The sequence below is a fragment of the Triturus cristatus genome, chromosome 3_1 (genome assembly GCF_964204655.1).
Source record: "Triturus cristatus chromosome 3_1, aTriCri1.1, whole genome shotgun sequence".
Taxonomy (NCBI): domain Eukaryota; kingdom Metazoa; phylum Chordata; class Amphibia; order Caudata; family Salamandridae; genus Triturus; species Triturus cristatus.
In genome coordinates, this window is record NC_140583.1 from 260,770,295 (window position 1) to 260,797,533 (window position 27,239).

General features: G+C 44.3%; 1 protein-coding gene across 6 annotated transcripts in view; it reads right to left on the reverse strand.

Annotated features, from left to right (window-relative positions):
• SNUPN (snurportin 1) overlaps positions 1 to 27,239 on the reverse strand; it is a 190,550-nt gene that overhangs the window by 152,195 nt on the left and 11,116 nt on the right. Inside the window, exon 2 of one of the 6 annotated variants that reach the window (XM_085643850.1) lies at positions 9,083 to 9,123. The exons of 2 other annotated variants lie outside the window; for them this stretch is intronic. Coding sequence is in view for 2 of the 4 variants with exons in the window: in XM_085643852.1 (XP_085499978.1) it covers positions 8,852 to 8,978 (127 nt within the window). In the remaining 2 variants the exon portion in view is untranslated. 3 more of the 6 variants (XM_085643852.1, XM_085643848.1, XM_085643851.1) reach the window with 3 other exon arrangements.

The following is a 27,239-nucleotide window of genomic DNA, read 5'->3' on the forward strand; positions in this document are numbered from 1 at the left end:
GAGTAGCTGAGTGCTTCACAAGTATCTTTCATTAATTAATTCATCATTTGAACCTGTAACACGTGCACCGTGCTATGCAGAAGCAACGTCGACACCGCTACTAAACTACGACTCCATTAATTGCATGCTAATAGAAAATAGGTACATATAGGAGTATGTGCATGTACCCTATGTGATAAATGTTACTGCAAAGACGGCTGCCTCATTCCTGTGAGCAGAGCTTATTGGATGGACTTTGCTTGAAACAAAGGTTTTATATATTTACCATAAGAATTGCAGATGAGTGAAGTATGGCCTGGCACCACAGTTAATCCACGTCCCTTGGACAATCATTGGGCTTGAGAGATGATGGCAGTCTGGGATGGAAAGGGACTTTGGGGGAATTGTAGAAAGGTGGGAAAATAGGGTCTCTTATGGCTTAATGAGAGTATGATTGACAGTCAGTCGATCTAGAGGGCCATAAGGTTTCTGATGGTCGATTATAGGTCCCCGGTGACATCTCAGAACTGGCAGAAGATGTGTGAGTGTTGCTGTGGACTCATTAATAAATGGCAATGTCCTTGCTTAGAATCTCATATGACTTGCCAAAAATCTATGAGGGCCATAAAGAGTTAATGGAGGCTGGCTTATGCAAAATGAGGGTCACCTAAAAGTCACTGAAAGCCCCAAAGCTATTTGTGATGCCCAGCTGGTGGTCATTATGGGCTGGCATGACAGCGCGGCTGTAGTCACACAATTCTGTGAGGACACCAGGAGAGGGGCTTTGGGGATCCGCTCAGAGCCAGGAGTGCATGTTTTGATTGTGCAGAAGTTGTGTGCATTCACAAAAAAAGTGCTTGCTCTCCACACTGCTGTGATCATTTGGTTTATTTACCCTGCTGCCTGAGGTCGAACTTTCAAGGGCACACACACATGCTATTAAATTGCCTTAGATAACTAGATAAGTTATTGTGTTTTTCTCTAGCGGAAGCATAGATTGGAGGATGCCAGTCATTAAGCTACATGGATTTGCAAGTTTGGTTTGACAGTGCAACTTTCACCCGACCATTTAACCTACACCAAAATTATTCTATGTTTTTTGCTTCTACACAAATACATATTCATTCCCATTATAACTACTTGTAATACTTCATATTACGATACAATATTCTTTTAAAACAAGACCTACAGCCATTGCCAATGCTCATTTTAAAAACTTGCAGCGGGTGATTGTGGAGCCTGGGGGACCCAAACTCTACTTTGGTGTTTAGGGCCCTTAAAAATTGATAAACTACAAAGTTTTATAGGTACCCCCAGTGTCTCCCCTAGGTGTCCATGGGATGGTGGGGGGGGAAATCAGGTATTTATAAGGAGGACGCTCATAAAATGATTTTTAGATCTCCTGGGTTCAGTGAAATTGTACCATTCAAGCCCCACATTGTTGTAAAGTGTTTCCCAAAATCGACTTTTGTACCAAGAACACTGGAGTGAGGATCTGCAATGCTTATACATATTCGGAACCCCTAAAGTCTCCCCTGTGTATCCTAGGGATGTGGGGTCCAGTAGATATGGGCAGGGCCCTTATAAATGATATTTTATAAGCCCTGGAGGTGGAAAAATGGCCCACGTCATTTTTCCCATTGCAAATCCCCTGCCACATAGGAAACATGGCAAGAATTTAACAACTAATAATTCCCCCAGGGAGAATCACAGAAATGCAATTCAAAGACTTCCTTGAATGATATTGATAAATCCAGCAATATGGTATTGTTGAATTTCTCCTAAAGTGTACAGACAAGACGTTCTAAGACTTGTCTGTAAGCCAAAATTCAGCCTTCCAGTGATCTGTCCCGATTGGTCTGAGTTAAGTGGATTAGCAAGGCTCCTTTGAGGAGGTGATAAATACCCCCTGGGGTTAGCCAGCTCTTCATGGAAGGCAGGGTTCTGCTACATAGGAATGCCAGAGCAGGGGGAGGGGGCCTAAACAATATCCTTCAATGGAAGTTGGAGACAGGCAGAAGACACCAGTTTCATTTACACATCTCCTCTTTGAACTCAAACAGATGCTAGGATTAAGGAAGGAATGAGCAGGTGCAAGGTGGAGAGACTATGGAGATTAACCATCCTGGGGGTGTGTTTAGCCAGCTTTTCTCTCCCTGCTGGAAAATCAGCCATGGTGAATTTTGAAGAAATGGTGCTCTCTGGGAGAAAATAGTACCACACTTTAGAGGATGTGGTCATACCCTGGGGTGTTGCCCTGCACCTCATTGGACAGGAGTGCCCTCCTACTTAACCCAGAGAACTTGGAATACGTATCTGAGAGGGGCAGACCCTCTCAGATCGGCTGCTTCAAACTTATGAGACAAGAAGGGTCCATGCTGAGGAGTTTGAATGGCACCAACCAGGCCCTGCACTCTGAAGATTGCGCCTGCTGTACAATCTGAACTACAGCCCTATGGACCTACCTTGCTTTAAAAATACTAAAGAGTGGACTCCCTGCAAGCTACAGGTTAACAGAACTCACCTGGAACATCACCACCAAGAGTCCTCAGCCTAGAGTACCACCATTGGATTTATAAAGGTTTTGTACAAATGGATTGTGTGAACTGAAGTCACAAACTTTCACGGACCATCTTGGGTCTTTCAGACACTTGGAGTACGTTTTGGACACGTTGGGGCCCTTTAGGGAACTTCAGGAAGAAGTTACAGGAGTCTGAGAGCAATGGAGCAATTTTGGAAAAAAGCTCCATTACTGGACAGACTCGACTTGGCCAGCCAAGCCGGCGACCCTCAACCACAAGCTGGCCTGCCGTCCAGGTTTGTACTGCTGAAAAGCTCTGGAGGTCAAACTTCCAGAGTATGGCCGGGAGTAAGCTGAAACCCAAGCTGGTGAACCCTGGTGAAGAGCATCGAGGGACCCCGCAAGAAAAAGTTCAGTAAAAGTTTCTAAGTCCGTACGTAGAAAAGGCGAGTTGCGTCCAAATTCTTTACTTAATTGGTATTTTTAAATCCTTTACATACATGCCTCTGAAGTTAAGCCTGCCTGCTCCCAGCCAAGCTACAAAGCATTGAGCATGGGAATATGTTTTTAAGACCTGTACTGAGCCCTTTATTGTGTTAGTGGCCTTATCGTCAGTGGCAGATATACATTTGCCACTACTAATACCCCACTTTCCAACAGAAACACACCAGCCCTTTTGCCCCACACTTACCTTTCTACTGCTTGTGCTATAACAGTCCTGTCTAAGAGGTAGGCTTAAATAACTGCTTTCTGAGCGTACTTTTAATGTGCTCGAGTTAAAGTGAGAACTGCTGCTGCCCCTGCTGAACTTTGTTTGGTATTACAGAACCTTTTTCTTATCTTTCCGAATACAAAACTGTCTAGGACCTTACTTCCTGTGGCAAGATCTTGGAATGGCAATGGCAAGCAGAAGATTCTCTGGGCACGGTAAATAGAAAGATCACTTTGAAGGGTGCAGTGTTGGCTTTGATGTGGAAGAGAATCTGACAAATGCGAGAAAAACGGAACATGATAATAAACAGGTAGAATGAGAATGCTGGAGTGGATATGGTGTGGGTGGCAGAGAATAGTGGGAGAGGGCAAGACACACCATATCTATGTTGCCGAATTACACCGTTGAATCACTGGTGAGAAATTGAGCACCCAAGAGAAACATGGTAGCTGCTACGTTCAAAATTTGTCTACATTTCCTGGCCAAGAGAAAGACGGAGCTACGGAGCGTTGGGACAACTAGGCAGAGCCAGAAGATCTTATAAGAGCTTTTCTAATCTTTTCTATCCTTTTTTTAGGTCTCGGCTTAGCGTAGGCTGAGCAGACATGCGCAGTCTTGCTGGCGAGATTTAATGATTTAGAGGAGATTTCTCTAGTGGGCTTTAAGCCCCGCCCCTCTTTTCCATTGGCTGGCGTCACCGTTTATGCTAAACGGTGGCCAGCCATTGGAAAAGAGCGTCTAGTGACGTACACTTTTCTCTTTTAGAGCCGTCCCAGTTGGACTGGCTCGGTTCCTTTACGTTTGTGGTAAAAGCTTTTCTTATCTTAATGGGGCAATGTGTTTCAAACATATGGCCCCATAAAGACAAGAAAGCTTTCGTAAAGGACGAAAGTGAAAGCGGACTGGGGAGCAGTGGGGGCTCTGCAGGCGCCTCTGCGGGAGGGAGGGCGGGTCATCAGAGGGACAGATCACTTGTTTATTCAACTTCCATCAGAAGCTCAGGCAAGCACTGCTGAACACTCTTTGGCCACTGTGAGCTCTCGTCACTCAGAGTCTCAGCCCGCCGCTGTACAGCACTCAGGCCGTTGTTGTAATTAGCACACACAATAGAGACCCTCTAATGAAAGATCGGGTTTTACAACCTTCCTTTTCTGTGCATTTTTTCCCTGCCCAGGCTCCCACAACTCCACGTCTCCAAACGCTGGGATTTTAAGTTTGTGAGAACATAAACGCCGAGCACAGTGGAGCAGCGAGCCTGGGCAGGGGTAAAGTTTGGGGTTGGCGCGGAGCAGGGCTTGATGGACAGCCGCTGCTGCCCCCTCGCTGCCCGCGCAGAGCCTGCCCTGGGTTAGGAGGAGAAGACAGCGGGGCTGGTGCGGAAGTGGGGGAGGAGGCGGCGGCTGGGAGCTCCCCGCCCGGCTGCTAATTTATGCTGCGCCGCTGCTGGGGCCGGAGGAGGATCAGGGACGCCCGCACAAAGGAGGCGCCGAGAGCGGATCCCGGGAACTGCCTCCGTGCCCGGCCCTACCCACTCCTCCGGCGGCAGGGAGATGCCGATCGCCGACTCCGTGCAGTCCCCCGAGCCACGCCTCTACTCCAGGCTGCGCCCCGGGGCTCCTCCCGAGCCGCAGGGAGTCCCCCAAGCAGCAGTCCAGGGGATCCCCGGGGTCCGGCGGGCTGGAGCACACCCCGCCGCCCCGGCCGGAGCACGGGCAGGCCGCGAGCAGGGAGCCCGGGCTGCAGTCGCCTGAGTTCCCTCTACCGCCGCAGCAGGACGGCGCGTCTTTCTCGCCCCCCTCGGGGTCCTATTTCCACTCCTTCTCGCCAGGGTCCTCGCCGCCCTTCCTCTTCCCCCTCATGGAGCCCCCAAGGACCCGCTCCCGGTCCCGCCCCGGTTTCCTGCTCAGTCTACAGCAAGGTGTTCAGCAGCACCCTGGGGTGCCCACTACCAACTGGGGGCAGCCTAGAGGGGGCAGGGAGCTCCCACCACTACCAGCACCAACATCAACAGCAGCACCACCAACAGCAGCATCTGCAATACCCTCCCCAGCATCACCTAGGGGCACAGCCGTCAGGTAAGGCTGCAGGGCACTGGCCCTATAAATTACTGTGCTTCTTTATTGGGACACTGGTGACAATTGGAAAGTATTGTTTGCGTTCGGTAGGTATTTCGCCTGCACAGTCATGTTGTAAGAGATCAGTTCTTAGACGGAGGGTAAGGGGTGCGCTGTTGAATATTGACTCAGAAGTTAGTTTTAGCCGAAAATGTGTGGTTGCTGTCCAAAAACATTCATTAAACTCAGTGGTCCCATAAGACACTGGCTTGACTCCAAGCCTAGGTGTGAGACTCATGAATGCAAAAGAGTGACTGCTGCAAGTGTGAGACTCACATCGACTGCTCCAGGGTGTGGGACTCACATTAAATGCCAAGACTTAATTTGCCTCCAGGGTGGGAAAAACTTGGTGTCTACTAGTTGTCTGTGTGCCAACCCCACTTGAAGCGCTGCTTGACAGCTTTCTTTTTTTAACTACAGCGTTAATGCTTGAAAACGTATTTTTTTAACTTCCTGCTTAACCATGGCTCACTCAAGACCAGGTGGCATCCACCCTCCTTTTCTACAGAACATTCTTGCCATTGGGTGTTTCCAAATGTTGACAAGCGTGCTTCAGGTCCTTGCATGCTAGTAACACTCAAACGCAAGAGCTGTGTTTTAGGGGGAACATGCGGTAACCTACATGCACAAAGGGGGTGTTTCTTTTCGCTGTGTGTAGAATTGGCACGTGCTCACCGCATGTTGTTTATTTTTTTGACAGCGCTGCTAGACAGGACGTGGTGCAGCCCAGGCTCTCCGGGAGGGGCAGTGGGGAGTAACGGGCGGGAAAATCTGAAGTATGTTTTGGGATTGGGAAATACATGACACACCTACATTTTTTTCCTCTAAGCGGACGCCAGGTACATGGAAGGTGCAGTGGGTTCAGCGTTAGTTTTTAAATTGACAGTTCTGGCGAATTCATCAAGGCGCCTATAACATAAGCGGGTAAAATAGTCTGTATCAGAGCGACGACAGTATAAGAGTTGGGCAGCGAAGAGCATGATGGACAGTCAAGAGTGCTTCAGATGTGGCAAGCCAGGGAGATGTGAGGCAGCAGTAAATGTTAATGGACCTATGCAGGCTCCTCCAGGCACAAACCAAGCGTTTTGAGGCACTTTATTAACGGAGATGATGACATTGTTGCTGTGAATTACTATTTTTTTTTTTTTTTTAAATATAAAAATGGCTAGATCGTTGCAAAATGCATTGCATCGAAAATGCAATAGGTCTCGCCTTTTATTAGGTTAAAGCCATTTGCTTTGCTATACAATACCATTAGCAAAGCAAATGGCTTTAACTTAATCAAAGGCGAGACCTGTTGCATTTTCAATGCTTGTTTTATAATGAGCTTTTGCACATATATACACCACAACGAACAAATGGCATACAAATACTTGCTGAGATACAAAGTAAAAGTGCAGCATTTGATAACTTATTTGAGTGAAATACAAGGTCATGTTGCACACCTGCATTAAAATAAATTTCTTACATATTGTCTGCCGTGTCATTTCAGCCAGTTGGTATTGCTCTTCCCTCCGCTCACACACGCAACGGAGAATGAGTTTTACTAAGAAATGTTCAGTGACCCTATGGTAAGCCAACCACAGCCCAAAAGACAGAGAGCAGCAGTTCTATTTTGTGAGATAAGGGGAGCCTATTTGCAATGCGGATATCCTTATGAAGGTGTCTGCACTGGGGGGCCGGGGATTTGCTGGCAGAGCCAGGAGGTAAATAGGACCCATATGTCCTTTGGCCGGGACCCAATCGGCATGAGTTCCCAGAAATTGGACAACTTTTCTTGGCAGTATGTGACTTCTCGCAACCAAGTTTAAATGCCTGGCCGCCTGCACCAATGTATAGCCACTTGGCGCTTAGCTAGTAGGAGCAACATGGCAATTAGTCGCCGATTAGCGGGTGGGGCGTCTTTTACATAACCTAATAGGGATCACTAGCGGGGAGCGATCTAGCTCTTGATCCGTTATGTCCGCAATATGCTGAAACACCTGTGCAAAGAATCTAGCAATTTGAGGGCACGTCCAGGCTATCTGCAGGAATGTGGCCTTACGTGCCCTACAACTCCAGCACGCATCATCCGATATAGCTGCACCGGGGTGTGATATACACAATGTAAGAATTTTAAATGTATTAATCGCAGGCAATAGCTCGGGGAAAGTTGTTCAAGTTGGTCGGAGCAAAACGACCATTGCGCTTCTGAAGAGGAGGTTCAGTTCAGTGGCCCAGGCCTCTAGGGATATCTGAGTGGTCACCGGGGAGGTGGGCTGAGCAGTGGCATAAATGCATGTTATTATCTTTCAGGCAGAAGAGAAGTATATTCTCTAGAGCAGCTAGGGCTGGGGCGCGAACGAGAATGTGTTGTGAAGTGAGCAGCATACAGCTGATAATAGAAAAGTATTTCCAGGAACGTTATTTGGGGAGACTTCACAACTTGCAATCGGGAGGGGGAATTGGCTACTTAGGTATAGGTCAGAGAACGTTTTGATGCGGATTTTGCACGCTCACCCAGCCGCACCTTTGTCTAATAGCAGGGGGGGGTGGGGTGGGGTTTGGGGATGGTTTGCTAGCACGGTTGACGATGCATTTAACAGGGTAAGGTTTGCCCTTTTCCGCAACCACTCCCACGCCCGTGTCAATCTCCCATCTGGGGTTCTGATAGTCATAATAAAGGGCAGTGGCTAATGGGTAAGGAACATCCCGATCCTTCTCAAGTGCAAAATGGGGTTGGAATGGTGTTTGGTATAACCAGAAGTGCAGAAATTGGGCTTGTGCGCCATATGCATTAAGTGTGAGGTCTGGGGCACCCATTACGCCCTGCACCAGCAGGAGGGTGAGAAGAAACCAGGACACTCTTAGTTGTTTGCCCGCCCATACCAGACTGATCATAGTAGATTTGAGACGCCTGAAGAAGTGTAGGGAGAGCGGCATAGAGATGTTAGTGAAAAGGTACAGCAGCTTGGGCAGTATTATCATTTTTGTGATTTCGATTCGCCCACTAAGCATTAGGGGCAGTTTAGTCCAGATGTGTAGTTCCTCCTCCATCTAATTCATCACCCTGCCATAATTTGCGTTCCATAGCTTCTGCGTATCCCTACTGATCCAAATGCCCAGGAAGCACACCAGGCCATCCGCCCATTCTATCAGATATTCTGTGTCAAATTTGTGTTAGCCTTCAATGAGCGGGAATAAGGAGTATTTATCCCAGTTAATTTTAATTCCTGACAGACCCCCGAAGCCCAACAGCTCCCGCGTTACTGGAGCAAGATTCACCACAGGGCCGCGAACATAGAGTTTAACATCGTCCACGTACATGGAAACTATCACCACCCTAGTGGTGAATTACAAATTTGCAAACAAGTCGTGACAAGAATTTTCAATTCTATTAAGGACACGGAGGAGAGGATTATGCTTCTCATTTCTTTGCACTTATTACACAGCAGCTAATAAAAACACTGTTTTATTCGTAAACTACAAATCCCATGAGCACTAGGTGCCCCATAACCATAGAGAGTACCCTATATAAGGTCTCACAGAGGTAACCACTTCCTCTTTCTTTGCGCGAGTCTTTTTGAAAACCGTTAAATCCAACTTCTTTGAGATAACCATTCAATCTCGAACACTGTCCATGACCAGACAATCCATTACGATAACCAAACATCTTGAAGCCCAACAGGGAAACTTCCGTTCTCTGGGAGCAACTCCGTGTCTTGAGATCAGCGAACAACCGCAACACCTCAAAGGAGGAAGAAGACTCCAACGAACCATTGTAAAAGGAGGAAGAGCTCCTCACTTGCCATTCGTATCTGAAAACAAAGAGAAATCCCATAATAACGGTCACTCTCGGAATTATCGTCAAACATTTAATCCTTCAAAATCAGGGTGGGAAATAAGTGAACACTGTAAATTCCTGACATATTATTCAGTTTAATACATAATCCTGAGTGGGATAATCCTCGCCTCTGTGTCCTTAATAGAATTGAAAATTCTTGTCACGACTTGCTCGCAAATTTGTAATTCTATGTCAGGACCGATTATGCTTGTTCAAAGCTTAGCCACCACTACTGATGCTACAGCCACAATCGGTTTATAATAAAGTAGAACAATTAATTACAGGCATGCACTCATCAACGTGCGCTAAGAAGCGCGCGTTCCCTTCTAACAATGACCATGGAAAAAAACAATACAGGACAATACATGCAGTATTATAAGCAGTTCTCTAAGCATTATTCATCAATAATCCATTTTAAGATTAAACCCATACACTACAGCATCAAGGAGTAGTAAGGGAAAAGCACTTAACTGGCTGCGGAGCAGCAAAGAAAGAGGAAGTGGTTACCTCTGTGAGACCTTATATAGGGTACTCTCTATGGTTATGGGGCACCTAGTGCTCATGGGACTTGTAGTTTACGAATAAAATAAAAAGTGTTTTTATTGGCTGCTGTATAATAAATGCAAATAAATGGGAAGCATAATCGGAGCCTCCGGCCCGGACATAGAATCCTATACCCCTATGAGCACGACGCTGACGCAGGCGGGCAGCTAAGGGTTCCATTGCGATGGAAAATAGGAGGGGCGACAGAGGTCATCCTTGGCAAGTACTACAGAAGATAAAGATAGGGTCCTAAATCAGCTTGTTCACCCGGACTCGGGGAGTTGGAGAAGTATATAGTAGTCGTATTTGTCATATGATGGTGGGACTGAGTCCCAGCCGGGCTAGGAGTGTGAAGAGGAATCTCCACTCCAGGGAGTTGAATGCCTTTGTGGCCTCTAACATAGCAGGCACTGCTGGGACATGAGGAGTGAGGTGATGCGTTAGGGAAAATATGGTATGCAGGTTATGTGATGTAGAGCGACCAGGAATGAATCCGGACTGGTCAGGTCATACAGTTAGTGGGAGTAACAGCTGTAGCCTATTCACCAGCAGTTTGGCGAATATTTTATGGTCAGTGTGTACCAGTCACAGCAGGTGATTGGAGTCACATACAGTAGGAGATTTTCCTAGTTTCAACAATGTTATATGGCAGCTTCCGGCATTGAGGGCGGTAAAGCCCCGGACCCTGACTCTTGTTATACAGCCAGGAGGTGAGGGGAGAGTATAGTAGCATACACTTTGTAGAAGGAAGAGGTGAGCCAGACTAGCCCTGGAACCTTGCCCCCTGGCTAACTTTGTATTACCTAGATAATCTGTCCAATGGTGAATGGTTCATCTAGGTGGGCACAGTGTACACGGTCCAGCCAGAGCAATTGAAGTGTATCTAAATATTCTGATAGCTCCGGCTCTGTGAGCTGTGTTGTGGAGGAGTATAGCGGAGCATACAATGCCATCATTGTATCTAGTAGGGCGGTCGGTGGGTGTACCCCAGATTGATTGGCAATGCATATGCACCTAATCGCCACCGTAAAAGTCTTCTATTGCGTTATGGGCGATTTTACTGAAGGTGCGTTAAATTCAAAATATTGGAGTATAGTCTTTCTAATTTCGGCCCTGAATGCAGCATCTAGCAATGCTGCTGTTGGAAAGAGCCAGGTGAAGGAGCGAGGGAAGGTCTAGGGTACTGCAACGCAATCTTGACTGGTGCGTGGTGAGAGAGTGTGCGTGGTAGGTGTGTGACTGCCGACGTCCCGGTATGTATATCGCGAGATGTCAGCCAGAATTCCAATCTGGACCAGGCCCCATGTTGTGTTGCCACACAGGTGCCCTCTTTTATGGTGGGGTGTAATTGTCTCCAGGTGTCCTCTAGAATCTTGTGCAAGGGCTCAGCACGTGGCTGTTGCTTGGGGATGATGGCTGCGGGAGGTGCCCACTGTGTCCATGTATTCTTCCATGATTGTATTGAAATCTCCAACCCAGAGTAACGTGAAGTTACCCAGAGATTGCAATTTTGACCAATGTGTATGAAAAACTCAGGATCGTCAATGTTGGGACCATAAAAGGCATCTTTTTGATCCTTGGTCATTAAGGAGGTGCTGGAACACTTTGGTGTTCCACTGCAGAAAGTGCCATTTTTAGGTCTAGCGAGCCAAAGGCTCGAAGAGACATTTTATATGTGGGCTTTACAAAGTGCTGCCGTGACCTAAAGCTACAGTGCACGTGAACGTGCACGCGCGCAGCGCCATGTGTCTTTCCTCCGTAGCGATCGTAATCACTTTCACTTTCGCGGGCTCCTCTGTTGCTGGCATTCCCCCCTCCCTTCTCGCCCAGCCCTTCTTGTCCCACTTACTAACGAATGTTGTTCGCCTCAAGCCACTCTGGCTGAATTAATATAAGCGAGTCCCCACTCCACGGCAGCATTTGTTACTTTATGCCTATGTCCTGATTTACGTCAGCCTTTTTATATCAGAGCTGTAGATGCCAGGTTACACAGCCCTCGGAGGTCAGCAAACTGAATGCAGCCAAAACTAGGCAATACTAACCACAGTGCTTAGAAACGGCTGTGAAGCGCTATACACATACACAAATATTATTTTTCAGGAAACCGCTTAAACCGTTTCTTTTCTCTGCTTCTTTTCAACTAAATCCCTATTACACTTACAGTCTAGTCAAGATAGCGCCAAGACAACCGGCTCCTGAGTAACAGTGCGCTATGGAAATACTAAAGCAATTCACATCAATACTGACGTCTGTTTGATGTCGTCTCACTGGCTTAAAGATCTGGTTTGCATCTTGTCTCTTTGCCTCCTTCGCCCTTTCCCCTCCTCGTGCCCTCTGTTGCTCGTCGGCTCTGTTTATTCCTAGGGCATGCTTCTCTCTTTGTTACTCTTCCCTGTGTCTCTCATTTGTCACCACAGTCTGCCAGCCGCTTTGTCACACTTGTCTGTCTTCGTCTATCTTCTGAACGCTTTCTTGACACCTCTCGTTGTCTCTATCTCGGTGTTGTCACTTCTCTTGACATTGCTCGCTGTCTCTTTCTTTCCCTGCTCTCTTGACATAGTTCATTTGTTTTCATCTCCATACATCAAACGCTGTCTCTACCCGCGCTCTGCCCTAGTTTCCTCCTAGCGTCTTTCACTCCCTAGCGCTGTGTCTGTTGGAACATCTATCTGGCTGTCTCTATCACGTTCGCTCTTTCTCGCTATCCTAACTTACTGAGTGCCTGTCATTGATTTCATCACTCCCTCGGCGGTCTCTATCTCTTCTCTTTTAATGAGTTTCAGTCTCCAAACTTTGATATATAGCATGCTAATTCAGTATTGGAAGAGAACTCTGCAACACACCCCTTACATACTGAGTTTGTATCCATTCGCAATCCCATTTTATGAGTCAGAAAAACTTTGCTGATGCCTTAAGTGAGATTAGCACACCTGAAAAATAATTTCTACTGTTATTAATGCCAAATCGGAGAGTTTGTGACTGTAAAAATGCTTAGTACATCTTGACCTAAATTTGCCAAGTTTGACTCATCATGGTACTTGGTAACTTGATGTTGCTTCACTTTCCAAAAAGTAAAGCACAGAACAGACAATCAAAATCTAGAACCAGGGTATTTTCACATGCAAACGACTCAATGGGGGACCCGTGCAACAGCAGTGCCTGTGTGTGCATTTGCACCCCTCGAGTCTATGTCAGGCGTGCCAGTAGGCATGACTCTATGGGTTCCAAAGCACAGCTTGTTTGTCTAGTTTGCATGGTACTGACAATCATGTAATGATGATGGAAACTCAATGAATGCCATCTTTTCTTCAATTTTGAAAATAGGTTTACAAAAGAAAACAATGACTCAATGTGTGTTGTGTGCTGTCTTTGCACTGTCCTTTGTTCCGACTCCCATCTCGTCACTGCAGGTATTGTTTCCCAAACTTTAAGTACAAAACATGCTTGAATTGCAAGATTTATTCGTTATTTCCTCTGCCTTGACATTAAATTACTAATGATTTATCAGTCCATATGCTAATATTGATTAATTCCGTTTTAAACAGCGGCCTCTTCTGTCATTGTATCCTCTACAGTGCGTGCAATTAGAGTACATTCCAACTCTTTCAAATCTTTGCAAATGCATACTTTAAAGGCTTCTTGAATGGTTTTGGGTGAATTACAACTGACAGGTGTCGCTGTCCACTTGTCATTTGTACCTGAACGTGAAATAGAGCAATACGGGCACCTAGAAAGGGAAGGCGATGACCTGAATGCTGATTTTCATACTAATGAAACATAATGCCAATCTGTACCTTTTATCTCCCTTGACCCACATGCCTTATATAGCTTAGGTAGAAATGCATGTAAGTTAGATTGCGTTGACGGACTGTCTCTAGCACGTTCGCTCTTTCTCGCTATCCTAAATTACTGAGTGCCTGTCATGGATTTCATCACTCCCTCGGCGGTCTCTATCTCTTCTCTTTTCTCCTTCTTCGTTTCCATCCTATCTGGAGGGGGTGGTGGTCTAGCGCCTAGAGCTGCCTGCCATGGAACAGGCAACATCCTGAGATTTACGGCAAACCACTCAATCTCCCGTGCCTACAAGGGGGGAAAAGATACATACTCCGGTCCGATTGGAAATTGCTCTAAAGCCCTCGAGCTAAGTTGGCGCTATGAAAACAAGCATTGACATAGCCAATAGGTCTCGCCTTTGGGACCTTATAAGTGTTTAGTTATCCAGCACAATATCCTTGGTGCAACAACATTAACTGTTGCATGGCTAAACACTTATAAGGTCCCAAAGGCGAGACCTATTGGCTATGCCAATGCTTGTTAAACATCCACCTTATGACACACATCATTAACACACGTCTACAAGGCTCTCATAATGATCACTGTGCCATTAGTCTCATGCATGTTCATTAGAATCACAACACAGTACAAGCTGTGTACAAGTGCACCATCAGCTGGAGAAGTTTTCCAGAAATCTTGTATATTCCCTCAGCAGTTTGTTCTCTCAGACTAAATGAAGTGACTAAGAACACGTGGTCAACCATGGCTTCAGTTCGTACAGAATGTAAGTTAGTGCTAAGGTATAACAGATATTTAATTAATAATGTGCCATCAACGAGACATTGTGAAAAATCTTTACAGCGTTCTTTTATGTCGCTATCATTGTACTCATACTACTACTATACTTCAGAAATTTGTAAGGAACTGTATCCACTAAGCAAGACTCCATAGACGGCAGTGACTACATTTATTATATAAGTTTGTTGCGCTTGGCTATTTCTGACCCTGGTGACTACCAATATTCTTTTAGTTTGTTATTTTCACACATTGAGAGCTAAAGGCGCTAATCCTCACTACTTATGTTATTTCTAATTCAGGAAATATGTTGAGCATCCTCATACCTCCATTTGCCCTTCCCACTGCAGAAGATCGACCCATTCAATGGAAGGTGTGGATTGAAATGTTTCTGGCCTATGTTGACATTTTGAGGGCGAATAATGCACTTACCCAAGGTAGCTCTCTGAACTAAAAATTGTCTGGGCAGTGAGGGCCTGAGAGAATTCAGACGGCCTGAGAGAATTCAGACTGCCTACTGTACAAAATGCCACTAATTTGAATGACTGCGCCATTAAACAACTTGAAAGCAGGTGTGGTTGGAAAGTCAATACAGTTATGGAAAGCTTCAAGTTTTGTTCTTGGAAAGAGGAAGCGGGGGAAAATATGGACAACTAGTTTGCAGCTCTTATAACTAGCTGTGAATTTTAAGTTTCAAAACACTGACTATGAGCAGGTTTTAAGGGATGAGATATTAATGATAACAAACCATAAGTAAGTGCAGAAGAGACTGGGGGCAATTTTCAACATAATATACTGTGCTGCTATCAACCTAACCAGAAGAATAGAACATTCTGAGAGGTTTGTGAGATGATATGGGGTCAACGCAGTAGTAAAGTTAATGCCAGCAGAAACAAGCATTGGCAGAGCCAATAGGTCTCGCCTTTGGGGCTTTATAAGTGTTTAGCTAGAGCTATTGGTTTTGCCAATGTTTGTTAGCTAAGTTGCCATGTTCAAACCTCACAGAGAATATAGCATGCCTCGCTGAGCAGTACATGCTCTGACTCTAGACGCCCCAGTTTTTTCATCCCACTTAAAGTCCATCAGTTTATTTACAAACACAGACAGGTCATCTATCAACTTAAAATCATTACCACGAATGCAACATATTTAACTTTGTCGTCCGCCTTTTCACGGGGACACAGAATTTGAAATAGGACATTACCCAACGTTTCTACATGCATCAATGTTTCAGTACTCCTCTGTGATCGGATTGTGCAGCAGGAAGCAGTGTCGTCCGTGTACACGCCAGGATGACTTTGTATTTCCAGTTTAGCGCTATCAAATATCCACTTAACAATGCCTGCAACTGTGAAGCAGCCAAACAACCTAAGGGCTCTTACCTAATCCCAGAGGGGTGCTATATGAAGACGTGCTGTAGTAATAAGCAGCGGACGCATTTGTGGTACAGCTGCTACCCAGGAAGTCAGCGCCATTTAACCCATGCTAGCGGGGTCCTGTTGGGAAAGGAGAATTGAAGTAGGCAGCAGCCTGAATGCATTACTTACAAGTAGCACTGGCCTCGAGGCGCTTACTTGAACGAGGGATATGTGTGAGGATGTATTCATGGGAATGCTGAGGCCCAGCACACATGAAATAACCATTGTGAGACGCGCGTAAGTGCTCTTCACTTTCATTAAGTAAACCCCTGACGTCATAGAGCCATGATAGGCAGGCAGGCTGGCTTGCAGATATATGCCGGATCTGATGTTATTAACTGAGCATCGAGCTCAGTGATATTAGCACTTTACTTGCGCCTATACACAATTCATTCTGTTGTGTGCGCCTTATGAATGTGCATTATTAATCTCCACTAACAAGGACACTGGGAGGATGAAAGGCTGAGCGGATCCACCGGAACTGGAAGCTATGACCACTCGTCAATGTAGGGGAGTCACTTCTAGGAAGTGATTTTTGTTTTGCATTATTAGAGTGAGAGCGCGCTGTCTGGGAGGAATCCTTCAGTCGTGCTTCATTCATGCTCTCCAATGTCCCGGGTTTCCCCTCGCATGGTTCGCACTGCTTGCTGCGCTCGCATCGTTTCGAGGATACATTTAGACACATGAATCATGAAATCACATAAATCAGCAGTGAAGAGTCGGACAGTGTGTCACCAACTCTCTGAATCTCACTTTTTTTAGGTCTGAGTTTTGAGGGGTGGCAGGGAGGGCAGAGCAAGGGTGGAGGAGACCCCCTGCAGCCGCCTCCAGCGGGGCTGCCTCTGGCTGGAAGTTCCCAATTACACTACACAAAGGAACTGCAGACTGTATTACGCATCCACTAGGAAGCAGAGCTTCCGTTATACTAATAACAAGCTAAGAGCACAACCTCCTACGTCACAGAAGCAAAGAAGGGGTCGGCCTGTCGAAATGGGCCGTCCTAAAATCAGACAGGGCAGTAACATGAATTCCCGATTTCCAATCATGCGCCAGCGTTTAACATAAACGCTGACGCAAGCCAATTGAAAACAGGGGTGTGGCTTAAAGTCCCCTTCTGAAACTGTATTGACTCCAAGAAGCCCTCGCAGAGCGAGCAGCCCATGCGCGCTGCAAAGCCAGGCGAGACCTAAAAAAGGACAGCTTGGACATAAACAAGAGGAGGAAAGTTCCAAATGTCATGCTAAAGATGTGGCAGTACCGGCCACATCAGCAACTCAAAGAATGAGCCAGTCAAGGACAAATACTGCAGTAGATGCAAAAAGAATGGGGGATTTTGGTACAGTAAGAAGAGGGAGGAAAGGAAAATCAGCATCTCCGAAGAGACGGGTGATAAAGTCATGGGTTTAAATCCGAATGCAGTTTTTAAGTGTAATGGCTGACAGGAAATATCCAGGTGTATCATTCTTATCGATGGGCAACAAGCGAAAGTTATGGTAGACTCATGTGATTTGTTTACTATTCTTTTTTTTTTTTTCAAAACACTTTATTGATTCTCACAAGGCCAGACAGAAAGCCTGTAACAGGGTTAGCATGTGATAACTAAGGCAAAGTTAAATATATATTGTCAAAAAGTGAGGGTAATGCGCCTATGTGGATAACATGAGACTAACCCAAGTGATCAATAGTAAAAGAAGAAAGGACAGACTATTCTAAGCGAGAAACTGGTTCAAGAGATGTTGGGAGGGAGGAAATGAAGCAAACACAAGGAGATGATGGACGGAGCGTTGAAACTTTTCAGACACTCACCCCCAGTCAAAGATCTGGGTTGTATCCATCATCGTTCTTCAGCTCACTTTGTCATCTTGTTGAAGATTGCATTAATCTCTTAGCATGAGCTGAAAGCCATTTTGTACTTGGCAGCCATTTTAGTTAGCTATGTGCTGGACATTTGCGGTTTCCCTCTCCCAGAGTCTTGCACATGCGCAGATGTGCTTAGCTAGTAGAGTGCACCTGTTCCTAGTATAGAACTTTCAGGCTGTTCTAACTGATGTCAGCAACTTATTACTCCTCCTACTTGTTGACTGTGCAGTTTCTGTATGACCATCTATGTGCATAACTCTTGTCATGTGTACTTGTACCGCCTTTTTCAGCCCCTGTGTGGGTATAAAAGGACCATGCTTCTTCTGTTCAGTGTGCTACTTCACTCAACACCGAAGGGTGCTGTGTGAATGTAGTTCCACCTCATGAGGTTTATTAAACTTTGTATTTTCTATTCCAGTTTCTGTGCCAACTTCTTCCTATTGGTCTGAGGACTCTGTGCAAAGAAGGGCGAACCACTTGCACTGGTAGGCCTGGCTGAGGTCACCATCAACAAATTGGCGCCCAACTACTGGGGCTCATCGGTGACTCGGATGCCCAAAGGATTGGTCGCGACGAAGGATTGGAATCTCGCTCTGGACGCGATCGCTGCCCGATGAGACCCGAGTCTTGGCAACCACGGCGTTTTTCCTTTCTTTCTGATCTGACCATCCAGGTGGTGCCGGTCCTCGACGGAGATCTCTTCTGTTGATTCGCCGTGCAGTGACCATTTGGTCGATTTTAGATCTTGGCAGTTGGAACCTGGACACCAAGTGATTGGCAAGTGTCCTTCTGTGGCGCTTGCTGTTGGTTTTGATGCCTGGGATTGGTAAGGTAGTTTAGTAACACTTACTGTGGCTTTTGGATTTTAAAATTGGTGTTGGCCAACTTGGTTTGTTATGAGATTTATATATGGATTGCAATCTATATAGGCAGGTAATGAGGAGAATGTTCTCTATTTGAATTGATTTGAACGGCACATCGTACTAAAGGTACCTTAAGTGCTACTTTGATTATAATACTGCATATTCTGCACTATTTTTGGCATGCCTGTTTTGAGCACACTTCATAGGATGTGTTGCTTTTGTAGTGGTACCCATTTGAGACTAGATGAAGCACAACCGGCCCCCCGGAGGGGACGCCTAATAGGGATATGTATATTAAGTATGGTCTTTCTTCTATAATGTACAGCGCATTATGGAATAAATACGCTCGTAAGGATCCTGAGTTGCGTTGGCCTATGTATGGGTCATTTGATTTACGAAAGATTGAGTATGTGGAACAATGTATGTTCAAGCGAAAGATTAGGCAAAAGATGTTTGATTGTGTACGAATGTGGGAGAAAAAAGTGCGTGAACGAATGAAGCGGGAGCAAGCCTTGATTGAAAAAGAACAGCAAAAGAACATTTATGTGAAAGCATTAGAGCTGAAGAACAAAGCAGTTAATTGTAAGCAAATGCGTGATGGTCTTTTTGTTTTCCCCCAGGTGAATTTATGAATGTGTTGCTTTCTTGGATGTACCATTTTTAAACTTGTATATAATTAGCCGGCCCCCTAGAGGGGATACTTAACTAGGTTTAGGTATAAAAAAGTATTTCTTCTTTGGTGACTAGTACCCCGAGGAACTAAATATGTACATAGAAAGGATCCTGGTCTGTGCACTTAGTAACATTCATAAGTGGTGATATGCAGAGCGGTTTTTTTCTTGGTGTTCTGCCAGCCAAATCTAGTGAATATGACTTACAACTAGTATTTACAAATGGTTTGGTTTAAGTACAGTCTGTGGGCTGTCTTTTGTTTCTGTCCTAAGTGTTGATCTGTGGGTTAAATGTGTGTTTAAATGTCTGTGGTTTGTCATTAGTGGTACTTGTAAGTAGCGATTGCGCTCTTGGTGCAAGAATGGCTAGCCTTAAGTGCCCTGTATTAGGTGTATGACACCGTTTTGAAAATGTCTGGAATGAGCTCAATGTTTTTTTTTTTTTCATCATTCTGTTATGCCAAATATCATTAAAATAAAATACATTTTAAAAGAATCCAGCAATGAATTATATCATATATGCTAAATAGCTGCACGCTATCATTCAATTGACAGAGTAAGACACTATACATGTGTGCAAATTGCCACAATGTTAAAGATAAAATTAGAATCCACATTTAATAGGAATAAAAAAGCTTCAAAAAACGAAATTGTGTGTTTTGCAATAGATAAAATTAAAATGTCACAGCATTTATCGTTCTGTATTAGGTATTAACAGGCATTCACATTATCTGAGTGAGTTGGTTGTTGCAGACCTGAATACATTAAAGAACGACAGATTTGTGGAAAGGCCGACTTGAAAGGCGTGTGAATTCGATGCCTTTACGTGTCAAGCAGCTGTGTCAGCACGTGGGTATTTCTGACTCCGGCCACAGAAAACAGCTGACGTCATTACCCCTTAAGTCAGTGCAAGCACAGTGTAAAATCCTGCATTTCAGACTGATGTTTTAAAAGTTAGAAATATAGTTTCATTATTTTTGATAAACAGAGGACAGATTGACAGTAGGGATTTATTTTCTTAATGCCTTTTCAAATAAGGATAAGAGTGGTTTTTGATGTTAAATAATAATGACTGTCCTTCATTTAAAAGTGGCGCAGACTTTCAAGTTCGGTTTCTGTTCTTAGGGCTATGAATGAATGCGTTTAAATATGATAGGCAAGGGATGCAGCTTGCTTTTCATATGTGGACTCATCAAAATGATTGGATTTATTTAAAAAAAAAAAGAAAATTATTTTGATTATATAAAAAATGTTATTTAAAATAGGTGCATTAAATTCGTTTTTTAATATTTATAATGCCTGATAATGATGCTGTGACCTCCTAGCATCCAAATTGAATTTAAGCCATGCTATACAGCAATAGGGGGTCACTTACATGTGAAATGTCACTTTACCCAGGCGTACAAAACTCATTTTTATAAGGGTATACATTATACATTTCTGATGCCACATCACTGGGATATGTAGGGGACATTCTGGGGATGACTTTTATGCAAAAAGATTGTAGGATATTCATTTTTAAGTGCCCCAAACATCAAAGTCGAAATTGAGTAAAATTCACTATTTAAATGAGGTTATTCCAATGAGAGCAGCTTTTAAACTGCCTCAGGCTACAGTAAATGCACACATGTAAGCATAGAATGAATAGCTGACATCTATACTGCTAGACAAGCACTCGGCACACTGCTTACAAATATAAGTATGTACAAAAAATCTGGCAGAAGTTATTAAGATTACCTCTGAATTGCTGGTAGACAGGAATGGAGTGGGTTTTGCTGTTGAGCTATCAGTCTCCAGGGTCACTTTGAATTTGTAAAACTGCATGAAAACCTTGCACTCAAGATGGAACAGCTGCGAATAGGTTAAAGGTCGAAGTTCTACATTTAGAAGCAGGGCTCAGCGCAACATTTGCTTTGACATTTCGACATTTGAAAGACGAAATGGCAGGGCAGGGACAGAAAGAGGTTTTGCTTGCTTTTTTTTGCTAAAGCAAGTTTTTGTTCACTCATATGAACAGATTGAATAATAATGGTATATGTCAGCTTTTATTAAGACAATGGCTCTGTCATATGTATAGCACTAATGCTTTCGGGGCTAAATTAAGGAAGCAATGGGATTTAGTTTGAATTCATGTGCCCTCGTGTCACACTTGTACATTTGCTAAAGGAATATGTTCTTTAGCGAGCTCAATGTGCTATTTAGCTCCTCAGAGTTTGTTTATGCCCAGTTGCTACAAATTGGGGTTGATAGTGTTGACAGAATGAAACCTGTTACAGGTTTCCTACTGTCAAAAATGGGGGGAGGAGGCTAGCTCCTCTACAAATTAAGGGTAGGCAAATGTATGTTTTCTCTCTCTTTTTCCTAATTTCTTTTGAGCCTGTCTAATCTGTCTGTGAAATACCCATGAGACATTTAATTGGCTATTCAGTAATACTGTTTTAAACATTATTAGCATTAATGAAATGAATAAATAAATTTGCTATGTTACTGCCCATCCTGTCTGATGAAATTATGAAAGAATGAGTAGTCTAGATTGTGGTTTCCTTATTTGATCTTTAAGGGGAACTAGCTGTGGGTAGTTTTTGTTCTAAAATTCTCAGGTGATAACACCACTATTGTTTGTTATTCTCATGCTACATACAGTTTTTCAAGGGCATTGCTAGTTTTTATTAGCTAGTCTGTGTAAATAAACTGACAGTCCTTACTAGAGCTGATGTTGCATAGTTTGGATTGTGAAAAATAGAATGCAGAGAAGATGCCCATGTGATCCTTAGCAAACATTTTTGAGGAAAATATTGTTTTATAGGAATCTGTTTGTCACAAGATGTTCTGCTGGAGAAAATGTACCCATTATGTTGAAGTTTTTAGTTCTTTATGTAATAGGAATCCCTGTTAAAGTAGCAGTTTTAGATTTTCCTGTTGCTCCTATAACATGAGAGCACGGTCCTAAGCATACAATGTAGGTGCTTTTATTAAGAGAAATAATTTTAGAAGTGTCTGCAGTCCTGTACAAGTAATGCGGGTCTTTAGATGATTAAGATAGGAATATACAGATGTAAGCATTTGGAGTATGTCTGTATTGTTTTTCTCTTTTCCTCAGAATTTAGTAAATGAACACACACTTCCTTAGCTGCTTGGGATTGGGTGACGTATTACTCTTGTCAGTTCACCAAAGAGTTCCTTTTATACTTGCCAATAGGTCCAGGCTGTTGTTTCTTTTACTCTCACATAGATGAAAGTGGTTCTTGGGTGCCTTGCTAATATAAGTGGCGTCCCTACACTAGGAAGTATTCTGAGACTATCCTCTCTGTTGATAGATTATTTATGTGCCTTGTCTAAAGACCTTTTGTTCTGTCCACCAATAGATATTTGCTGCCTTACAACCATTGCCAGAGGGGCGCGGACATCAGATCCAGCTTGGAGAGTCAGCACCAGTCCAGCTTGAAGTCAAAGTGAAGGTAACCAGCACAGGCATTGCTGGCAACCAGGACCTCAGTGAAGGTAGAAGGCCGGAAGCACTGGGATGTGAAGTGTGTACCCCAGCCACTGTCTTGGGGCGAAAGACGGGGTCACAAATCAGAAAGGAGAAATCGTGGATCAAGTTTTTGATGCCCAGCCGAGAGTCACAGACTGACCAGGAAGGCGAGAAAGTTTTTGCTTGAGGTAACCCCCTTTGAAACAAGGGTTGCTTCAGAGATCCTAGCATCAGGCCTCTGAATCCTCGTCCCAAAGTGGCTGTAAAGTTTTCACCTTTGTTGATCGAGAGATACCTGGGCACACTGAATGCAATCTATGGCCCCAACGAAAGAGCAGTGTGCCAGCAGAGCAATACAGGAGTTAGGGAAGGACTTGAGTTCAGGGTACAGGTGCTGTGTCTGTGGTGCCTGTTAGATTGAAATGAAGAAAACTGGTGCACTGCCTGAGACACTGGACAGGATCGCTGAGAGCATTTGCCCTGGTGGGTGATTGCCCTATCCTAAAAGAAGAAACGTTTCCCTTGAAACTGGGCCTTGGTTCCTGAGTTGCGAGTTGTGCAGCTCCACCGTGGGAACAACAAGAGCCTGCCTGTGAGGCTCAAACGGACACAGGGAGAAGACTCCCCTCTGGTTGGTTGTACAGCGGCTTTAATTTCCCAAGGACTTCTTTTTCTTTTTTGTTCAAAATGTACCCCATTGGTCGTCCCATTTTTGAGGAGGAGCAACCCTTTGCAGCTCTTCGTCCTAATTCTCATGGTCCTGTGTGGTCCTCCTGGTCCTCTGGATCCAGGATCATTTTTGTAATGATATGTCTGACTGCTTTCATAATTGTATTAGGAATAATGTTTATTCTGCGAGAGAAAAGTTCATCTGGGCAATTGACAAATGTTACTTTACCCTTTCCTTGATGGATACTCTAGCCCTCATAAAGGAAACACTGGAAAAGTCTAGTGAAAATGTTTTTATTAGATATGTGCTGTTGGCTATTTTGAAGTTGAAATTGATGGTCACTGAAATGCATAGGAGTCTTGAAAATGTTTTTACTGGATGGTTCTAGGATTTGCTTAGGACTAGAAAGCTAATAGTTCTGTTTCTGATAATAGTAATTACTCTCTCCTGCTATCTGTATGACCCAATGCTCTGTTCCCTTTGTACTCCTGCTTATACCTTCTACATACCAGCTTAACAATATTTAGAATGAGAAATGCCCACCAAGCAATGAATTAGGATATTGATAAATTTATGAAAAAAAATTAATATGCATATTTCCTACTGGATTATGGGAATGTCTTTAGCTTATGCTAAAAGGACCATCTGTTGAAGATTGCATTAATCTCTTAGCATGAGCTGAAAGCCATTTTGTACTTGGCAGCCATTTTAGTTAGCTATGTGCTGGACATTTGTTGTTTCCCTCTCCCAGAGTCTTGCACATGCGCAGATGTGCTTAGCTAGTAGAGTGCACCTGTTCCTAGTATAGAACTGTCAGGCTGTTCTAACTGATGTCAGCAACATATTACTCCTCCTACTTGTTGACTGTGCAGTTTCTGTATGACAATCTATGTGCATAACTCTTCTCATGTGTACTTGTACCGCCTTTTTCAGCCCCTGTGTGGGTATAAAAGGACCATGCTTCTTCTGTTCAGTGTGCTACTTCACTCAACACCGAAGGGTGCTGTGTGAATGTAGTTCCACCTCATGAGGTTTATTAAACTTTGTATTTTCTATTCCAGTTTCTGTGCCAACTTCTTCCTATTGGTCTGAGGACTCTGTGCAGAGAAGGGCGAACTCCTTGCACTGGTAGGCCTAGCTGAGGTCACCATCAACAACCTCAGTTCAGAGCCAACTATATGCAAATCAGTCTTGACCCTATGCCTCATGGGAACAATCCAGCCCGAACTGCCTAGACAGGTCTTCCCTGGACCGGAAAAAAAGTTTCCTGGGACCGGTTGCGTGGCTGAAAAGTTTCAGCGCTCTGTTCATCATCTCCTTGTGTTTGCTTTGTTCGCCTTAAGTTGGCAGGGTATGCCCAGACGTGCGTCCCTTGCTCACTTTGCCACTGGATTCAAGCTAGCCTGGCTGATAAGAGAGGGAAATGACAGCCCACTAACATATGCCCAGGTCGTTACACTGGGCACAGGACACATTTTCTTATTTCTCAGTGATGTGGATTTCAAAGACCGTAAGACGAATGGGAAGATCTACATGGCAGAAACGGATGAAAATACTTTGCGCTGGTCTCATCAAGAGGAGATGGGGAGAAGCTAGATCACAGGTCTGACCCAGATAGTTTATGTAACTGAACCCGGGAAGGAGGGTGTTGAGTAATTTAGGTGTTATAAAAGTGTCAAAGGGAAGAATAAATGTATAATTTTACAAGAGAAGTTTACTAATGTTTTATACAGAAGCTAGGGTGATACAGTGGCTCAAGCATTGTAAAATATAAAAGGAAGAAGCAATTCGTATTGAGAATCAAGCAATGAATTCTACTGAGGTAAGTTATTCTGGAGGACCTTTGCTCCAAGGACATTACTGAACCAACTGAATTGTCTCCTTGAATGTACCAGAAATAATTTCTCTCAAGACCTTCAATTAAGTATGGATCTTTGTGGAATTGATCACTTCCCCTTTCCTAGAATGTATAAGATGGTTTCTCCTTTGCATGTGCAGCTGTGCTTTCAAACCTGGACCTTGCCAGAGGCTATCCTCAGGTGGTCTCAGAAGAATGGTGAAGGCACTTGACTGCGATTTGTGACAGAAGGTATGTACCAATATAAGCAGGGGTATTTCAGTCTCATGAGGGCTTCCTCTGACTTATAAAAAATTACGGAAGAAACTCTAGAGGGCGTGGAAAGCAAATTGCCTGTCAGAGGGGGCATGGAACAGCATGGATTGATAGTGGCGAAGGTATTCCAAGCCTTGTCAAACAAAGGCCTGATGAAAAGCGTGAAAAAAAGCCGATTTAGGTTTAAGCCTGTAGAATATTTATGTCATACTATTTCTTAAGATTAAATCAGACTCAAAGACTGCCATGCCAAAGTCAACCTGGAAGTACTGAGCCTATGTACAAGGATCAACTAACATCCTTTCAGGGACTTACAGAATTATTTGTGAGGGCCTAATTTTCAAAGGTGGAACTCTTAACTTTTTTACTTTAGAAGGACTCCAAGTTTGTTTAGGGAGCAAAGCAGGAAGACATGTATTTCACTCACGGCCAATATTGTTCATGCTCCCCGTTTGAAGCCATAGTTTTGGGAAAGCAGTGCATTGTTGCAATGGATGCAAGCAGGTGTGGTCTGAGTGAGGTTCTGCAGCAGCAGGACGACCAGAAAAGTGGATTGTGGCTAATGAACCAAGACCATAACTTGCAGCTGAGAAAAATTAGTGTGTTATTGACAGAGAACTTCTTACATGCAACTGCAGGGAGAGCATATACATGTGTTTTTTGGGGGGAACCAAACTTGTTCTCATGATGGATCACAAGCCTACGGTAAAGTTGCTTGTGTGGGGTGGGGTGGGGGGCGGGGAAGAGAGGTTGGTTGCCCATTTTCAGGCCTATCAGTTTGAAATCAAGCATGATTCATTAAAAGCGCAATCAGCATGCTGAGTGCATATCCCATCTACTCCTTGCTTGTCAGGAACATGGGGAAGAGAATGAGTTTTTTAATTCAAGATATCATTATCTCAAACAAGCCCATGTCCAATGAGGCTGGTACAGAGAAAAAGTGTGTTTGTGGTACTTCAATAGATCCTGCTCTGGGAGAGGTCAAGAAATAACTCATTTAAAATTAGCCAGAGGAACTGATGCTGCATGGGAGGTTAAGCCCTTTGTCAAGATTCATGGGGAACTGCCTATGGAAGAATTGGATCCTCACGAGTGGGAAGAAAATGTTTGACCATTTGAGTTGGGAAGAAGAATTGACCCCACACATGAAAGGCACATGAACAACTTCCACCAGAAGCCAGGCCTGTGAGGACTTTTTGTGGTAGACGAGATGGCAGAGAGAATGAAACTAGGTATAGATGTGTTAGGGCCCTTCAGGAATGAAACCTATGTTTTAGCATTAGTACGCAATTACACTAAGCGGCTGGAGGTAAAGTTGTTGAAAGCATGACTAAAGATGTGGTGAATACATTTCATAGCGGATGTTTTATGCAGGGAATATCTCCGAGAATCCGTGGTTTCAGCTAACCGTTCTCAATTGACGAGTTCCAAGTTTCCAGCTTCATGATGTCAAAGCACTGATCACAAAAGAATTGTTGTATGGCAGCCAAAGGCGAATGGACACGCAGAACTCTTTAACAATGTCATCGGGGGGCGTGGGCAGCAGTGAAAGGAAATCGCTGCACAATAGCCGAACCACCGAGAACCGAGCCAGTTATACTCCAATATCCAGTCCAGAATCTGTCAAAACGGTGCAGACATAACACTACCGATGTCCGAGTGCGGATTCCTAAACCTCAACGAAACTGTGGCCTATTCTCCTGCAACTGGATGCGGTAGTCTTGTGTGGGCTGCAAACTTCAAAAGCCTGGAGCCACAGTGAACTGTGAAAGATGTAGGTAGGGCACATTATGGGCGAGAATTGCTCTCCGAACAATTCTAAATTGAAAATAAACAGCCAATCTGGAAAATACACCAGCGCCACCAAAGAACGAGCGGAGACACAAAACCGCTGCACTTACCCAGGAT